General features: G+C 29.8%; 1 protein-coding gene and 2 long non-coding RNA genes across 7 annotated transcripts; all 3 read left to right on the top strand.

Moving 5' to 3' along the window:
* Positions 1-1717: 1717 nt before the first annotated feature.
* Positions 1718-2627, top strand: LOC111205685. Its single transcript, XR_002658214.2, has 2 exons — positions 1718-2221; positions 2310-2627. It is a non-coding gene; the product is annotated as an uncharacterized LOC111205685 (long non-coding RNA).
* Positions 2628-3972: 1345 nt separating this feature from the next.
* Positions 3973-5435, top strand: LOC106405481. Of its 4 annotated transcripts, XR_007315756.1 has the most exons (6): positions 3974-4133; positions 4236-4307; positions 4598-4748; positions 4849-4893; positions 5011-5194; positions 5272-5435. It is a non-coding gene; the product is annotated as an uncharacterized LOC106405481 (long non-coding RNA). The 4 variants fall into 4 exon arrangements; XR_007315754.1 differs by having other exon boundaries at positions 3973-4133; positions 5011-5435; XR_007315755.1 differs by lacking the exon at positions 4849-4893 and having other exon boundaries at positions 3978-4133.
* A 4339-nt stretch (positions 5436-9774) lies between these two features.
* On the top strand, positions 9775-17583 carry LOC106360843 (abscisic acid receptor PYR1). Of its 2 annotated transcripts, XM_048738709.1 has the most exons (4): positions 9775-10007; positions 10091-10728; positions 11090-11160; positions 17422-17583. In XM_048738709.1, exons 1-3 carry the CDS (start codon positions 9992-9994, stop codon positions 11138-11140), a joined length of 705 nt encoding a protein of 234 aa, XP_048594666.1. In that variant the 5' UTR covers positions 9775-9991; the 3' UTR covers positions 11141-11160; positions 17422-17583. The 2 variants fall into 2 exon arrangements, 1 of the variants encoding a protein (XP_048594666.1); XR_007315757.1 differs by lacking the exon at positions 11090-11160 and having other exon boundaries at positions 9776-10007; positions 10091-10830; positions 15786-17583.
* Positions 17584-18414: the final 831 nt, after the last annotated feature.

The following is an 18414-nucleotide window of genomic DNA, read 5'->3' on the forward strand; positions in this document are numbered from 1 at the left end:
ATTGTTTTTTCTATCTTTATGTTGAAAAATATAGGTGTCTCTATCTATCAGTGATTCCTGATCATGTATGTTTAATCACTAAACTTCTTACAAGTTGTAATTTATCATACTTATGCTGTCTCGCTAACTGTTCAATTTCTCTATTCACTTTAACAAAATCTTGCAATGATAGCTTTGCAAGGTGTGTACATGGATAGGACCTGCCAGCTATCCAAGAGGGTTAAGCTTTAGATTGAGGTAGAGGTTCTTCACAGAGTGGAAGTCTCTCTTTTTTTTTTTTTTTTTTTTGAATATAATGTTAAATTTATTCAAAGAAAATGCTTTTGTACATCATGTGTAACGTTTGTGTTCTAAACTGAAAGAGATAAACTTTTCCTAAAGCATATTATTCTTGAGAAGCAAACCAGAGCTGCAGAAGAGCTTCAAGTCTGTTGTTTCCCATAGCGTCGATGGATAGGCATTTGTTCTTCACTTGGCGATCAACAAATCTGACCAGCAGTGCAGTAGGCATGGGGTTTGAGCCATGACGTCTTTCATTCCTTTCCCTCCAGAGAGTGTGAATGGTTGCTTGGAAAACAAATCGCACCAGAAATCTGACCCTGCAATCGAGAGTGTTGTTGACTAGCAAAAGAATCAAACTATCCCAATCAGCACTGAAGTGTGAACCAAGAAGTCCGCGTGTTAACTTGGTCCATGCTGCCATAGTATATGCGCACTCGAAGAATAGATGGTTGCGGGTTTCCACACTATGTTGACAGAATATACAAGCTGGATCAATGCTTGAATTCCATGTGTGCATACGATCCCCGGTTGTTAACCTGTTGTGCAGAGCTAGCCATGTACAGAAAGCGTACTTAGGTGTTGCATGCTGAAACCAAACCCCTGTGTGCCAGTAAACTGTCTGAGAGGCTTGTCGAGTGAGTTGCCATGTTTTCTTTGTGTTGAACAAGTTCTTGTAGGTCCCTTGTTTCTGTTGCCACAAAGGAATATCCTCTGCATCAACAGCCTTTAAACGCTGGTTCTCCAAGGTTACCTCAATCTGATTGAACACATCCACTCGATGATTCCTCTTGCGCCTGCTAAAAGCAGAGGCCACTGATTCCATTGCTCTGATACCCATATCGATACACCCCCTGGGCCCGACTACATCAAAGAGGCACCCCATATCCGACCAGACATCATGCCAGAAGGACGTTGATTTACCATTCCTAACCTCCATTCTGTGGAAAACCTTGGCCTTGTCTCTATATTTCAACAGTTTACGCCATATCCATGAACCTAAAGATGTATTCTCTTTAATAGACCAGAAGTTACCATTGCGTAGCAGATAGGTATGAACCCATTTAACCCATAGGGACGCCTGCTGGGATGTTAGACGCCATATGAGCTTCAAACTGCTTACCATGTTGGCCTCTTTCAAGGGACGAAGCCCCAACCCTCCCTCTCGTTTAGGGAGGCACACTATATCCCAAGAAATTTTTGCTTTTTTCGAGCTTAGCGTAGGGCCTGACCACAGGAAAGCAGAGCAGATGCTGTTAACTTCTTTAATGCACTTTCCCGGTAAGATAAAAGATGACATCCAGAAATTTGCAATGCTCATAAGAACCGAAGCAATTAGTTGGAGTCGCCCGGCCATTGATAGGAAGCGGTTTGTCCAATGGCTAATGCGTCTTCTGATTTGCTCTATAAGAGGCTGGTAGTCCTGTATGGCTGGAAGTCTCTCTTTTGCCTAGTGGGTTTGAAAGATAACGCATCAGTATGTTGTCTTTTCTTGTGCAACAAAAGAATATAGAACAACACATCAGTTTGCATTAAAACAAAAAAAGAACACCACATCCACATCTGCCTCACCTCACCTTCTCATGCATTTGTTCCTCTCAGATTTGTCAAATTTTTAAATTTTAAAGTGTTTTTTTTCCCTCAAATCATCGACATTGATTAGACGATGTTTCAGAGTATATCTAACTTTGTAAACATAAGAATTAATGTTTTACTTTTGGATGACGTAAATAAAAACCTTTTTACATTGTAAATTAATTAATGATTACTGACAGATTTATGGGATGTAAAATGAATTAGTGGTAACTTGACGTACTAACCAGATTGAAAAACATCAGTCACCTGAGTTACCTCAAATGCTTCTCCAATTGTTGATGTTCCTTACCACAGCTTCTTCCTCGCTACATTCATCGATTTGTTTCCTGATGTATGTCACTGTCCGGTATGAGAAGTCATCTATCTTGTTTTGATCGTACTGTTTCAGTGAGCATGATTATTTTCAAAGTGTAATGTGTTTGGTTTTGTGGCAGAGGCTGGGATTGCTCTTGGAGAGCTACAATCCTTGGTAGATCTTAATGATTTCATCTCAATGGCGACTATATTTCACATCGATGTACTCTCTGTGACTCCAACTCTAATTAGCCAGAAAAAGGCGTAGAAGAAGAAGATCAAAGGAAACATAAGACAACGCCCTTTTCTCATACATATGATGATAATGATGATGATGAAAAAAGCCTGTGTATATATCATTTAGAATGCTACGACCAATTTCAAAACCGAACATGTTCTCGACATGTTTGTAACTCAAAAATATACTTGAAAATACTACCAGTTGAGAAAAAAAGATACTACCAGTTTTGGACTTCCATTGTCTTGACAGTTCAAAGGTTCGATTTCCAAACATGCCTTTATAATGTGGGTTACTCACCTAGACCGACTTCCAATAAGGAGTACTGTACTTGCTAGCTAGATACTCAGAATCAAAATAAATTGTTGAATTTGTGACAATTATGCGAATCTAGAGATCATTAATTTATTCTTCTGATCTGAAGTGAGTGAATTCGGGGCTTCGCATTCAACACTTAAATGGCTTAATCTATTCGGCAGGGGTTGTATCTGACTTTATCCCATAAACTCTTGGAAGACTTGTTGGCCATGGAACTATACTCGGGATTTGTTATGTACGCAACACGAGGCTTCACAACACTGTCTCCTCAGTTCCACAACTAAATTGTAACATCGATATATGGTAGTGTATGTTGAATTGACTTGGACAAGTATGTCAGCAAAGTAAATTTATTTCTTTTGGTCAATTAAGTTAACCATTGAGTTGGATTAGTGGAAGAATAGATGGCCTATTGAAAAATGATTCTTGATATTGTATGAATGGGGGTAAAACATGAAAAATATGTGGTGTTTGTAGAATTAATAGCAAGTCTTTCGAGTATTCTAAAAATTAATTAATACTGACCATTGGCTATGTGATAAGCCTACAGGGCAAGTGCACGGATGTAGAAACCACTAACAGAAGCGGTTGGAGTGTTACATGAATATTTAAAGGAAATTAATCCACATAACCATAAAAAACATAAATTCACTAATTATCAAAAATCTTTCCCTCCTTCTACTTTCTTTTCCTATCTCTCTATCCTCTCTCTCTGCAAATCAAATTTTCCCTTTCTTTAGGTTATTTTACAAATAAACTCAATATTTAATCCATGATGCAGTTTTTGCCGAAATTAACCGCATTTTTTAATTGCAAAAATGGTTACGACACCTAATTCTCTAAACTTTTGATTATCTAAGCCGTGTTTTGTTTACATATTTTAGTAAGTCTTTACATACTTTTAAGAGGTGATATTCAAATTCACCTATATTTATTGGTGATTAGTTAGAAATATTAAAGGTTAGACAAATCTATATATATATAAAAGGGTTTGCTTCTCTCCTATGCTGCCACCTAGGATTCCAGCTAGAAAAGTCGTTTCCTAAAGATCTGACACGTGTCCATTGCCTTTAAACACACCGTTTCATTAAGTAATGTATTCAGGTTATTTCGGCTTCTTCTTTACGCATACATTTCAATGTGTACTTGGGCTAAGAAATCAGAAGGGTCTGTATTTAGAAGTACATGCAGCCCGAAAGCCCAATAAAGTGTATCCTAATTGTGTCGACAATAAAAAATGGAAATTTTAGGATCGGCCTCTACTTTGTTCTATGGCGTCTTCTTATCTTCCTCACTATCTCTGAAACCGCACGAGTTATGTGATTAATCATATTAATTCAATCAACCAGGACGGGGTCTTGAATGTGTGATTTACATCAGTGAGGCGGTGTATTGCGAGTATAAATTGGTCAGTATTTCTGCTCTCGAAATCATCATCTCTTATATATCTCTTTTAGTACATTTATATTCCGTGATATGGCTAATTTGAGAGTTTTTCTCCGAATTGAAGTCCGGCAGGTGTTCCTCTGTTGTCGAGGTTAAGTTGATGTGGTTCTGGAAGGCGTGGTGGGGAGATGTAAATGTAAGTTTATTCTTCAGATCTTGATTGTTGTGTATTCAAATAATTCCGGTGAGCTGCTTTCTGTTTATTGATACTGACTTCAATTGACCACCGTTTCAGGCTATTATTTTGCAAACCACCATTAAACTCTGACACTAAATGAATATCCGTAACTGAAGAATTTTTTTTCTAGGTGTTGAACATCAGAGAGGAGATTAACAATATAGTTCGGATTAAGAGTTATCAAAATTTTGATTTATGTGTCTCCAAACTAATAATTTGATTAATAAACAAATGGTTCTGTTTTCCAGGGAGAATCGTGTCTCAAGACGTTTCTCTTCGATGGTCTTGATGGACTTGAGGAAGGCCGCTTAAAGGCTTCCTCTTCGTATTCTCATGGTACAAGTGAACGGGCGATGATGAATCACTGGAGAGTCTGCATGACAGAGTTTAATTTCTAAAGTGAGTATTCTCTTTTCATATCTACAAACATCGACATTAGGATCTATAAATGTTTTATAATCTGTAATTCTTGATTATGAATTGGCTTCTGGTGTTAAAGGTTGGGAACGGATCTGAATTCTTAAGAGTATATCAACAAGGATTTGTATGTGTAACCCTTATTGAATCTTGAGCTATAGTCTATTGCTTTCTGACAAGTCTAGCCATAAAGACAATACCATTTTGATGTTATTCTTTTCATACTCATGTATGATATCATCAGGTGACTGGAGACATACACGAAGAAGTTGAGAGTTATAACCGCTTGCTTGACAAAGTGGTAGACTGGTAGTTCACAATGGAAGAAGACTCACGAGCCTGCACAGAAAACTGCTGTCGTTGTGACAATCCTATTGAAATTAGAGCCACATGTGTTCCCAATACAATCATGGATGAGATGGGTTTAGGTTGTTTCTCCATTTGGCTGAGTTTCCTCCCATTAAATATGTGCGGTAATTGATCTGAAATTATGTGAACTTTACAGGAACATTGGAGAAAACGAGCGCTCTGGCTGATGTCATATAAGTTCCTGGAGGCACTTGCTGTTATTTTTAGAAAATATTTAATAAATTTGTTATGTAATATTGGAATCTTTTGATTGTTCCATTACTTATTTATTGTTAATAAAATGACAAGTTTATAGAGGAACACATAATCCTATAAAAAAATATTTAATGAAATCATATATTTTACACCGTGCGAGTTCCAGCACTGGCTTATTTTTAAGTTTATATAAAAACACGTACAAATCACATAGATAAAATGTTGCTTAGTCACATATTTTACACCATGTGTGTTCCAGCACTTGCTTAGTCACAGATTTTTTTTTTTTTTTTTTGGTAAAATGTTAAGCTTACCATTTTCTGAATATTTTACAATGTTGTTGTTAAACAACTTATTACAAAATAAAGAAACACACACACAACCACAACCCAGCTTAAAGAAAAGAGAAAGAGCCTCAAGGAGGCCTAATATATGATAAGTAAAATAGTAGCAGAGAGGTGGAAGAAGATCTTGCCGGGTACAATAAGAGGCGGTCACACATCATCCTGTCAAGGGATGAACTGATGACTGCTGCTGGCGTTGATGTAGCGGTGAACACTCGGGCATTGCGCTCCTTCCAGATGACGTACACTGCCGACTGAAAGTAGAGCTTCATGACTGAGGAGGCAAGAGCAATTGATGAAGCACGAGGCTGATTGATCCAAGCTGCGACAGAGTGTGGATCCATAGGGGGATTTGACCAACAGAATGTTAATTTTCATGCATATATTTTATATGCACCTGATGTTTAAATAAACTCTCTTTCAAAAAAAATACATTGATTTAATTTAATTTAATTTTATGATTATAATTTTTAATTTTATTTATGAAATCAGTCATTGTAAAAATTATGTAATGTATGGCAATTAAGTTTTCCATTGAGTTAAATTATTTTATCTTAATGAAACCACATATATTCAAATATGGAATGAATATTTTTAAAAGACCAAAATATAATAATTTTGGATAATATCTTATTTGTTTATTTGTATTTATGTGTATTTTTATTTTATTTTAATTAAATTTTTTGTTTATAAGTTATTTAGCTTTGGTGTTATATATTTTTTGCGGTATATTTAACTTGGCCATGATATATATTTCTAAAATCCTAAAATCAACGATGTAGAATTTAATATTTAATCTTAAATGTGTTATTTATTTTTCGATTCACTTTTGTCAACTTTTCTTATAACTTCTTCTCAAAGATATATTCTATCACATATAATCCTTCCTAATCTAAAAATTTCTAAAAGATAAATACAAATCATTATCATACATATTTTTTGCAAATGCAAACCTGAAAACAAACTACAAAATCATATAAAAATAATAATCTAGATCACAAGTAAAGTATATCTCGCCCGTAGGGCGGGCCGACCCTAGTTTTTTATAATGTATAGTTTTTTATAAAAAAATAACCCACCTAGAAACAAATTGTGTCCAACTTTGTGCTTTTGTTTCAATAATATTAATTTTTTTTTAGAACTAAAAATGTATTTATATAACTAAGTTATAACAAAATACTACTATCTTATTACTTTTTTTTTATTAACCTAAAATATCTTGAATCGGAGAGTCGAAGGCCATCTTTATCCCACAAACCTCACTAAAGGGTTACGATTCATTGCATGAGAACACCATGAAATAAATTTGGTCGTGAACAAACCAATGTAGGATTTATTTACGAGTGAAATGATGACGACTCGACAACAATATAAACCTCACTTAGAGCATCTCCAACCCAATCTCAAATCTTCAAATTTTAAGGTTTTGTGTCATTTTAACACAACCTCAAAATTTTAAATTTTTTAAATTTTAAAGTTGTGAATAGTAAAATTTTAAATTTGAGATTTCACTATTTACAACCTCAAAACTATCTTTTATTTTTTTTGGTCCTTATAGTTATTTTTTTCATTAATATTAGTAACTTTTGTTAATGTCAAGGACTATAATGCAAATAAATAATTTTTTAAAGATTTTTTGAAGATTCATGATTGGAGTAATCAATCCTCAAATCCTCATTTTGAGGTTTTGCTTCTCTAAAAATGAAGTCTTGGGTTGGAAATGCTCTAAGAGCTAAACAGTAAACTACCAAACAATAATGGTTCTAAAAATTAATTAACTAACTAACCGCAAGTAGCTCAAAACTAGAAAATAATTAAGAAAGAAAATCCCTATGCTATATTGCTATAAGAACTTAATAACTATGCAATTAGGTGAAAAATTTAAGATATATATAATTCATCTTAGTATAGGAAATGCCTAACTCCTTAAATAGCCACAAGGGAAACTAAACGTAATTTATTTTTAAAATTGAATTGAATTAACTAGTTTATTTAACCATTCTTGCCTACAGTTCTTAAAATTTCTTGAAATTACAGATAGGGTCTCTGCAATTTACAGTTTTTTTTTCTTAACTTCTTTTCAAACTATATTTAGCATGAAAGTTGATACAATAGTCCATATAGATAATGAGTTGACGGGAGATGAGTTGATAAAATTAAATTATTGGTCTACCCTATTCTCTCTACTAATATCGTGGTTAATAAGTACACGGATGTTCATAGCTTCCATCATCTTCAAATGCATGTTTTCATTGTAACGTTTTTTCTTTTTATTCATCAGATTCTCTACAGTTCTTGAAAACTTCTAGATAAAACTCAAATGGCCAAGAAATCGTATCACCTCCGTCATCAGCAGGGCCGGCTCACGGGAGGAGACAAGCGGTACGATCGCGCCGGGTCGAAACCCGTGTCTCCCTGTATAATAATAATTAAGGGTCTAATCATTTTTTATAAATCTCTATTTTTATATATATAAAATTATAGATAAAATTGAAAAAGATCCAAAATTATTTAATATGTATATAGTTTTATTTTCATTACAAAATATACAAAATATTACTAATTAATTTTTTTTTAAAAAATAAACATTATCTATTTATAAATTTATATATTGGAAAGTAAAAAAAAAAATTTGCCCTAGAACTCTGATAGTATTGAGTCGGCCCTGGTCATCAACCGCGTAAATCTTCATCGACGCAGGCTTTCAGAGTGATCATTCTTCTACTCTTCTTCATTGTGATTCTTCTCGATCGGTTCTGTATCCTTTCACTACTTAGCACCAGCAGGTCCTCTTCAAGACCGATTGATTTGACCACAGTTGTACGGGATAGCGAGGAGAGGTTAGGATTTCTGTTTACTTATTTTACAAGTTATCTTCATTTCCTGGTTGAGTAATAGATTTGAATTTATCAAGCAGGGAGAGCTATGGAAACGAAGATGGTAATGGTGGGTTGAAGTTATCTCGTGGGAGCCTAGAGCTTTCCTTTACCATAATTCTTGGTAATTATATGTTTGCTTCGTTTCCTGGTTGAGTAATACAATTTTGAATTTTCAGTCATGAGTAAAATGTTTAAAATACCACTCTTTTTTTTTTATAAAAATGTTAATATTATACCATTTTTGATTTTTCACAATGTTGTTTACAACTTATTACAAGAAAACAATAAATAAAACACCACGTCATGAAACAAAACCGATGGTAAATCTTCTCTTTAGCTTTTACTTTTGTATGTGTTAGTGTTGTGTTTGTAAGAAAGTTTCAATAGAGAAAAGGTTAGAAGTTTGTTTATTTTATTGCAAGATTCAGCTACTGATCGATATGAACTCAGTTGTAAAAAAGTGTTGTAAAACTATTATGTAGCCATGTTGTAGGGAGCGAATATAAAGAAAAGAGCTGAAAATGCGAAAAGAAAACTATGTAGAAGTGTTTTTACGAGGATGGGCTCTCGTTCCATTTTCAAAAAAGGTTTAAAAAGTTCGTGCCATGTTTACATGCGTAGTAATATTCAGCCCACCTTGATTTGACAGTGACTAGTGTCAGCCTGTGTCCCACATAAATACATCTCATAATTTGTTCTTCTTTTTATTTTTTATTAGAGAATTTGTTGTGGGCAATCCATCATGCAAACCATTATGGACGGCAATTACAACTTATAATATTTTATTATTATTATTATTTTATTATTTGTACACATAATAATATATTATCAAATTTCATTCATCCATCGGGTCGAGGTCTCATTAGAAAATTTAGCGTAGGAGTACAATATTAGTTGGACATCGGCTAGATAACTCATACAAAGATATTTATTTGGACTATATATTATCTTTTATTTTCTATTTGCATACTCCCTATATTTTTTACATTCTATTTACATACTTTAAAAATCGATTTCTTCTAACTATGGCAAAGGTGATGCTGGTGCAAGTTGCCAACTTGATTAATTTTTGCAAGTTGCCAACTTGGTTATTGAACGACGACATAAAAGAAATCGGCATTTATTATTTCACTAAAAAGTAGTAGTAACAAATTTTATATTCCACACAGAAAATAAAACAAAGAATGAATAAAAAATACATATTCTTGTTGATATGGAAGTTAATGATGGTGAGCCAATTAGAAGATCGATATGTTATAGCACTCACCTACTTTAATGATTAACATCGTTAACGTCAAACATTTCTCATTTAATTAGCTGTTAAGAGATCTAAATCTAAAATTATTAAATCAAACTGTACGTTGAGATACCATTTTTAGGGGAGAGAGTCGTAACAGTAAATAAAATAAAAGTGTATTTATTACTCCTTAAGTCCTTTATGCTCTTCTGTTCTGGTAAGCGCTTCATAAACCTAGATCTACTTCTGTCTTCATAAACCTAGTTCCACTTACTGTCTTCTTCGTTGATCTTATTTCAGATGTGATTCTTCTTTTGCATGTATCTCATAGATTGATTTGTATAAACACACAAGAAAGAACCATCACCATGCCTTCGGAGTTAACTCAGGAAGAACGATCCGCCCTCGCACAATCCATCGCCGAGTTCCACACTTACCAGCTCGGTCCAGGAAGCTGCTCCTCGCTCCACGCGCAGCGAATCAACGCGCCGCCGGAGATCGTCTGGTCAGTCGTCCGTCAGTTCGACAAACCGCAGACCTACAAACACTTCATCAAATCCTGCTCCGTCGAGGAAGGATTCGAGATGCGTGTTGGATGCACGCGCGACGTGATCGTGATCAGTGGATTGCCGGCGAACACGTCGACGGAGAGGCTCGATATACTCGACGACGAGAGGCGAGTGACGGGGTTCAGCATCATCGGAGGAGAGCATAGGCTGGTGAATTACAAGTCGGTGACGACGGTGCACAGGTTCGAGAAGGAGAGACGGGTATGGACGGTGGTGCTCGAGTCGTACGTCGTGGATATGCCGGAAGGGAACTCGGAAGACGATACAAGAATGTTCGCTGATACTGTCGTTAAACTGAATCTGCAGAAATTGGCAACTGTCACCGAAGCCATGGCTCGTAACGCCGCCGGTGAGCGAGGCGGTTCTCAGGTGACTTAGAAAACAAAATTATATGGAAAGAAGATGAAAAATGAAAATTGTTTTTTCTAAAATTACTTTGTTGGGAAATGTTATTTACGATGCTTTCATATAAGACTAGGGATTAACCCGGGCTACGCCCGGGATTTTTATTTTTTTTCTAATTGAAGTTGTTAAATTATTTATATTTATATAAATGTTAAAATGCATGTCATAATTAAAATTTATTTTTAAATTTTAACACGTTAAATTAACATATTTTTTACTATTTAAATATTTTTTTGTAATTTTATTGGCTATCTAGTTATCATATTTAACAAAACTATCTTTTGAGTGTTGGAATAAATGTTTTAGAGATTTTATTAAACTGCAGAGTATTTTTGGATCGACCACATGCTCAACATTCGATCGATCCGTAAAATGATGGTCGATCTCCTTGGCCAGGTAAGTATAATTTTAGCAAAAATATCTTTTATTTTCAAATATTAAGTATATAACTATTCTTTTTAATATTTTTTAATTGTATTTTTGATTAAATTATTGTATTATAATGGTTATGTAAATATTTTTTGTGATGTTTGAATTTTTGTTGTTCGTATACTTAACCTAGATGATATTGATGTTTAACAATTTATTGTTTTCTGGAAATAGAAAATAATGATATATCAAAACGTATCTAATACTTGTTAAATGATATTATAATGTAAATTACATTCATTATTTGAAAATAAACATTTGTTGTTTTTATTTTTATTTTAAATCAGAAATTATTTTTATTTAAAAACATTATTCATATATAATATAATAGTTTAAGTTTGGAAGATTAATCTAAATATATAAATTATGTATATTTTTAAAAAAATAATTTAAGATATTATATATTGAGTATCTGAATAAAAGCTGAATTTCTTATCTTGAAAATCAGATATTTATATTTTTGTCTTCATGTTATACTCACCAATCCATCATTGAAATTTATAACTCAGTACGTTTTTTAAAAAACTTAGTTTTAAGTAATAAACGAATTTAATAAATTAAATTCATCACCTATAATGTTCTGTAAACTATATTTGAAAAGACTCTAAAATTATATTTTAAGCATAATATTATTATTATTTAATTTAAGTTATTTTAAACATAATATATGCTAAACCAACTTAAATTATATTTACAATAGGACCATCCTAAACCGGTTAGTAAACCAAAAACAATACTAAACCAATATGAACCAATACTTGATTCGGCGAGGAAGGAAGTGTTTCGGGATAAACGTTTGAATGGTTATTAACTGAAATGGTTTGATCATAAAAGAGTTAGTATGAATATTAACAATAAAATTATGGATTAGATTAATTTAAATTTGTAAGAATACCTTTGAGTCTATGAAAAACAATTCAATTCCCATGAATAAGTTTGGCTTTTGGAAGTTGCGGGTTTCCCAACAATGAATCCACATAACAAAAAGTTTGTTGTTATAAAAAAATCTCATTCAAGGTCATTAAAGGTTTTTGGGACGGCAAGAGTTGATAGTGAAACTATTTTTTTGCTCGAGTGCTTTGAAATTTTCCTTAATAGTGTGAGATTGATGTGGATGGAATAATGAGTTTTATAGGGACTTTTTTGATGTAAAACTATACATTTTTTTTGTTTAATGTGGTATTTCCATTTTTATATAATTTACTACCATTTTAAGATAGAAGTACATTTTAAGATAGATGCTTAAATCTTAATGTACTTTTTCCATTTTTTAAAATGTTTATTTCCATTTCTTATATTTTTATTTACGTAATATCTATATTTTATATTTTTAAATAGATATTTAAATATTAATGTACTTTTTCCATTTTTAAATTGTGTATTTACTTATATTATATATTTTACATTTTAAGATAGATGTTTAATGCTTGATGAACTTTTTCCATTTTTAAAAAAATTGTGTATTTACTTATTATTACATATATAATTCATATATTATATATTTACATTATTTACTTATTATTTATTTTCATGTATATGTATTTCCATTTCTTGTACTTTTAATTTACTTAATATCTCTATTTTACATTTTAAGATAGATGTTTAAATCTTAATGTACGTTTTCCATTTTTTTAAATTGTATATTTCCATTTGTTATACTTTCTATTTACGTAATATCTAAATTTTAAATTTTAATATATATTTTTAAATCTTAATGTAATTTCCCATTTTTTAAATTTGGTATTCACTTATATTATATATTTACTTATTATTTATTTTTCTTTATATTGTGTATTTCTATTTCCTATAATTTCTATTTACTAATAATTTTATATTTTAAGATTGATTTACATTTTAAGATAGATGTTTAAATACTAATGTATTTTTTCCATTTTTTAAATTGTGTATTTCCTTTTCTTATACTTTCTATTTACTTAATATCTATATTTTACATTTTAAGATAGATGTTTAATATTTAATGTACTCTTTCCATTTTTTAAAAATTGTGCATTTACTTATTATTGTATATATAATTCGTATATTTATATATTTATAATATTTACTTATTATTTATTTTTCTATATATTGAGTATTTCTCTTTCTTATACTTTATATTTAGTTAATGTCTATATTTTATATTTTAAGATAGATGTTTAAATCTTTACGTATTTTTCCATTTTTAATGTAAAACGGCAATGTTTAATAGAAGAACTTGGATAAATAGTCAAATAGTTAGATTTATGTTTTTTTTTCTTTTTTTAATAAAATGGTAATGTTACATTATGAAGATAACCCGTTTTTTTAGTGAACAATGGTAATCTTACATATGTTTAATGTAGTTTTTCCATTTTTTTATGTTGTATGTTTACATATTATTTTTATTTTTAAATGTAAAATGGTAATTTTACATATGTTTAATGTAGTATTTCCATTTTTTATGGTGTATGTTTACATATTATTTATTATTTTCGAAATTATATATAATTTTCTTTTTTACAAAATAGTAATGTTACATTATGGAGATAAGCCGTCTTTTTTTTTAGTGAAAAATGGTAATCTTACATATGTTTAATGTAGTTTTTTCATTTTTTATGTTGTATGTTTACATATTATTTTCTTAAAATAAAAATGTAAAATGGTAATCTTACATATGTTTAATGTAGTATTTCCATTTTTATGTTGTATGTTTTACATATATTTATTATTTTTAAAATTATATATAATGTTTTTTGTTGTTTTTATAAAACGGTAATGTTACATGATGGAGATAAGCCGTCTTTTTTTAAGTGAAAAATAGTAATCTTACATATGTTTAATGTAGTTTTTCCATTTTTTTATGCTGTATGTTTACATATTTTTTATAATTTTCAAAAATAAGTAATATTAAAATGTAAAACTATATTTTATGCCACGTGTCATCTTTCGAGATTATATTATATATTTACTTATTATTTATTTTTCTTTATATTGTGTATTTTTATTTCTTATACTTTCTATTTACTAATAATTTTATATTTTAAGATTGATTTACATTTTAAGATAGATGTTTAAATACTAATGTACTTTTTCCATTTTTTTAAATTGTGTATTTCTTTTTCTTATACTTTCTATTTGCGTAATATCTATATTTTACATTTTAAGATAGATGTTTAAATCTTAATATACTTTTTTCATTGTTTTTAAGTTGTGTATTTCTTTTTCTTATATTTTCTATTTACTTAATATCTATATTTTACATTTTAAGATAGATGTTTAATATTTAATATACTCTTTCCATTTTTAAAAAAATGTGCATTTACTTATTATTGTATATATAATTCGTATATTTATAATATTTACTTATTTTTTTTTTATATATTGAGTATTTCTCTTTTTTATACTTTATATTTAGTTAATGTCTATATTTTATATTTTAAGATAGATGTTTAAATCTTTACGTATTTTTCTATTTTTAATGTAAAACGACAATGTTTAATAGAAGAACTTGAACAAATAGTCAAACATATTTATGTTTATTGTAGTATTTCCATTTTTATGTTGTATGTTTTACATATATTTATTATTTTTGAAATTATATATAATGTTTTTGTTTTTTTTATAAAACGGTAATGTTACATTATGGAGATAAGCCGTCTTTTTTTTTAAGTGAAAATAGTTATCTTACATATGTTTAATGTCACGTGTCATCTTTCTAGATTATATTATATATTTACTTATTATTTATTTTTCTTTATATTGTGTATTTTTATTTCTTATACTTTCTATTTACTAATAATTTTATATTTTAAGATTGATTTACATTTTAAGATAGATGTTTAAATACTAATGTACTTTTTCCATTTTTTTAAATTGTGTATTTCCTTTTCTTATACTTTCTATTTGCGTAATATCTATATTTTACATTTTAAGATAGATGTTTAAATCTTAATATACTTTTTTCATTGTTTTTAAGTTGTTTATTTCTTTTTCTTATATTTTCTATTTACTTAATATCTATATTTTACATTTTAAGATAGATGTTTAATATTTAATATACTCTTTTCATTTTTAAAAAATTGTGCATTTACTTATTATTGTATATATAATTCGTATATTTATATATTTATAATATTTACTTATTATTTTTTTTATATATTGAGTATTTCTCTTTTTTATACTTTATATTTAGTTAATGTCTATATTTTATATTTTAAGATAGATGTTTAAATTTTTACGTATTTTTCTATTTTTAATGTAAAACGGCAATGTTTAATAGAAGAACTTGGACAAATAGTCAAACATATTTATGTTTATTGTAGTATTTCCATTTTTATATTGTATGTTTTACATATAATTATTATTTTCGAAATTATATATAATGTTTTTTGTTTTTTTTTTATAAAACGGTAGTGTTACATTATGGAGATAAGCCATCTTTTTTTTTAAGTGAAAAATAGTAATCTTACATATGTTTAATGTAGTTTTTTCATTTTTTAATGCTGTATGTTTACAATGTAAAACTATATTTTATGCCACGTGTCATCTTTTGGGAGAATTTTTTTTCGCTGATGTAGACGTCCTATGGAGCCTCAAAAGGTCCCTTTTATTAGTAGAGATTCTACACTTTTGTCTGTTTTAACCTCAAAGTTATTTAGTATCCATTTAAGTCTAAAGGTTATTTTGGACATTGAGCATTCCGGATAAGTAGGAATCGTTTCCTCTTTTGGTAAGTTATATTTCTGCGCGTCTTAGTCAAAACTTTCGTCTACGCAACTAACTCTCATACAAACCATACTAGAAATGTAGAGATAATGGTTTCTCGTGATATTTTTATTTTTGGTTAGTTATATCGTGATAAATTTTTTCACGTGTATTTCTTCTTTTGTGTAGGTTGATTTTTCACGTTTATTTTGTTGCACTGTACACGTTATCCGTGTTAAATTAAATGTAACTATTTGTTTTGGATCAAAACTGTTACTATTTTACTTTTGCTTTACAGTAGTAAAATGATTGGGTTTTCTTCTTAAAGAGAGCAGTGAAATAAATGTACTTTTGGTGTTTATATAAAACTACAAAATATAAAAAACTAGGGTAAACCCGCCCTACGGGCATGTGACCAAGTAAAAAACAAATAATACAAATTTATTTTAAATGTTTTTCGGTCAATTTATTTTAAAATTTTAATTTACTTTTAACTAAAAATAGTACTAAAGTTCATATATTTTACAGCAATTTTAACTGTTCATATTAGAAATTATACTTGTCTAATTATTATAAAATTGTAAAAAAAACTTATTTTTATTTTTTTATACATTTTAAAAATCTAAGGATTTCACGATATAAAAAAATAAATTATTCATTATAACTAAAAATATTTTAAGATAGTTAAATAGAAAAGTATGAAACTATTGTTACTCTTTATACATATACATCTTTGTTAGAATATTATATGTATTATCATATATTAAAACAAAGTTAACCATGTTATTAAAATAAATATTACTGTCTAGCTTATAATATATAATCTTTACAATATTTAATTATATATTTACTATATTGATTGTGTTTTGTTATTGAATACAATTATTTCTTTTCTTTATTATAGATTCATATATATTAATCTTATACACATATTTAAATTAATATAATTTAGTATAAGATTCTTATTTGAAATATTAGTAATAGAAATTTATTAAATCTACTATTCGTTTAGATTTTTGATGAAAAAGCGGTTTTTAATTTATTAAAATATCCATTTAAGTATTTAATAAACAAAAGACATATAATTAGTTTCTAAAGATAATTTTTGAAATCAAATAATGTTTTAAATAGTTATAAAGCTTATGTAAGGAAAATTGTATTTAATTAAAGTGCTGAAAATAGATAAAGTTTCTGAAATATAGGAAAAGAGTGTTTACAAATGTGTATAAATAAGCTGTATTTTGACTACGATTCTTGCGTTGCTTTCCAAAGACTCGTTTTAACTTACCAAAATGCTACGATACAACAACGTCTTGGTTCCAATTTGTATTGAGAATTCGTCAACTATTTATATTCAGTGAACACAAAAATGATTTCTTTGGTCCAGTCTCTGACTCTGTTTTTGTAATGAGGATCTTAATTATTTAGTTATTAGTAACATTTTGGAGAATGAGATGTGAATATGTAAGGGGGAAAACGGCTGATTATTTGCCAAACTCGTGTATTTGAGATCAGTAACTTTTTAAAACTCGATGTATATCCTTGCAGAGTCCGGAGTGATGGGTGGTTATGTATCTTGTTGGGTTAACCTGATACGACTGTTGGAGGAAGAAACATTGTTTTAGGTTTTAAAAATGTTGGCTTTTATTGTGTTACAAATTGACCAAAATTAGCTTTAAAAAACAATATGATTGGAATATGTTTAAGGTAGCACTATTGTTCGAATAATTTGAAAATATAGCAGCTAATAGATATCAAAAGCATGCGAGTAAATAGCAGTATCATAAAGCCTTCTTGACTGTATGCTCCGTTGTTGGCACTGGTCCTTCTTCAACAGTGCATCTGCCTAAAGCAACCTGAACATGTGCGGTGATGGTCTCTAGGAAGAAACACATCTGCCTCCCGCCTCCGAACATATCACTGCAAGGGTTGTCGCAATTGAAATCTATAGTAGTGTATGGTGTAATTGTCATAAGAAAATGACTCAATTCTCAAGAATCATGTCCACTTTTTTGTTTCCATTCAACAACAAAGATAAATAGAATCATAATATTATTCTTTTAATATCTATTATATATTTCTTACCCAAGATAAATTCAAAGTGTTACAAAGAAACTTGAACATCATCTCAACTGATCATCATAATGAGAATCTCAGTGTCACACAAACACATAATCAGACATCTACTTTGTGTATAGAACACAATTTATTATATAGGCGGTGTGTATGTGTACTTGTGTTATTAAATGTAATGGAGTGCTTCTTTCTTCAATACACACTCCTACGAACAGGAAAAGGAAGAGTGTGTATGTGTACTTGTGTTATCCGAATTACTTCCATATCTCATTGTCCATATGCCACAATGGTAAATTGCAGCATTCTAACCTTCAAATACCACAATGGATCCTCCTAAGTATATCACTGCTTAAGCTACTTCATGTGCACTCACCACCATGCCGTTGAGGATCCACATTCTTCTGCAAAGTGAAAATCCAGATTTAAGTTTTATTCATGGCTTTCTTGGTTGGTAAGTACATCAAC

This window comes from Brassica napus, chromosome A8 (genome assembly GCF_020379485.1).
Source record: "Brassica napus cultivar Da-Ae chromosome A8, Da-Ae, whole genome shotgun sequence".
NCBI lineage: Eukaryota > Viridiplantae > Streptophyta > Magnoliopsida > Brassicales > Brassicaceae > Brassica > Brassica napus.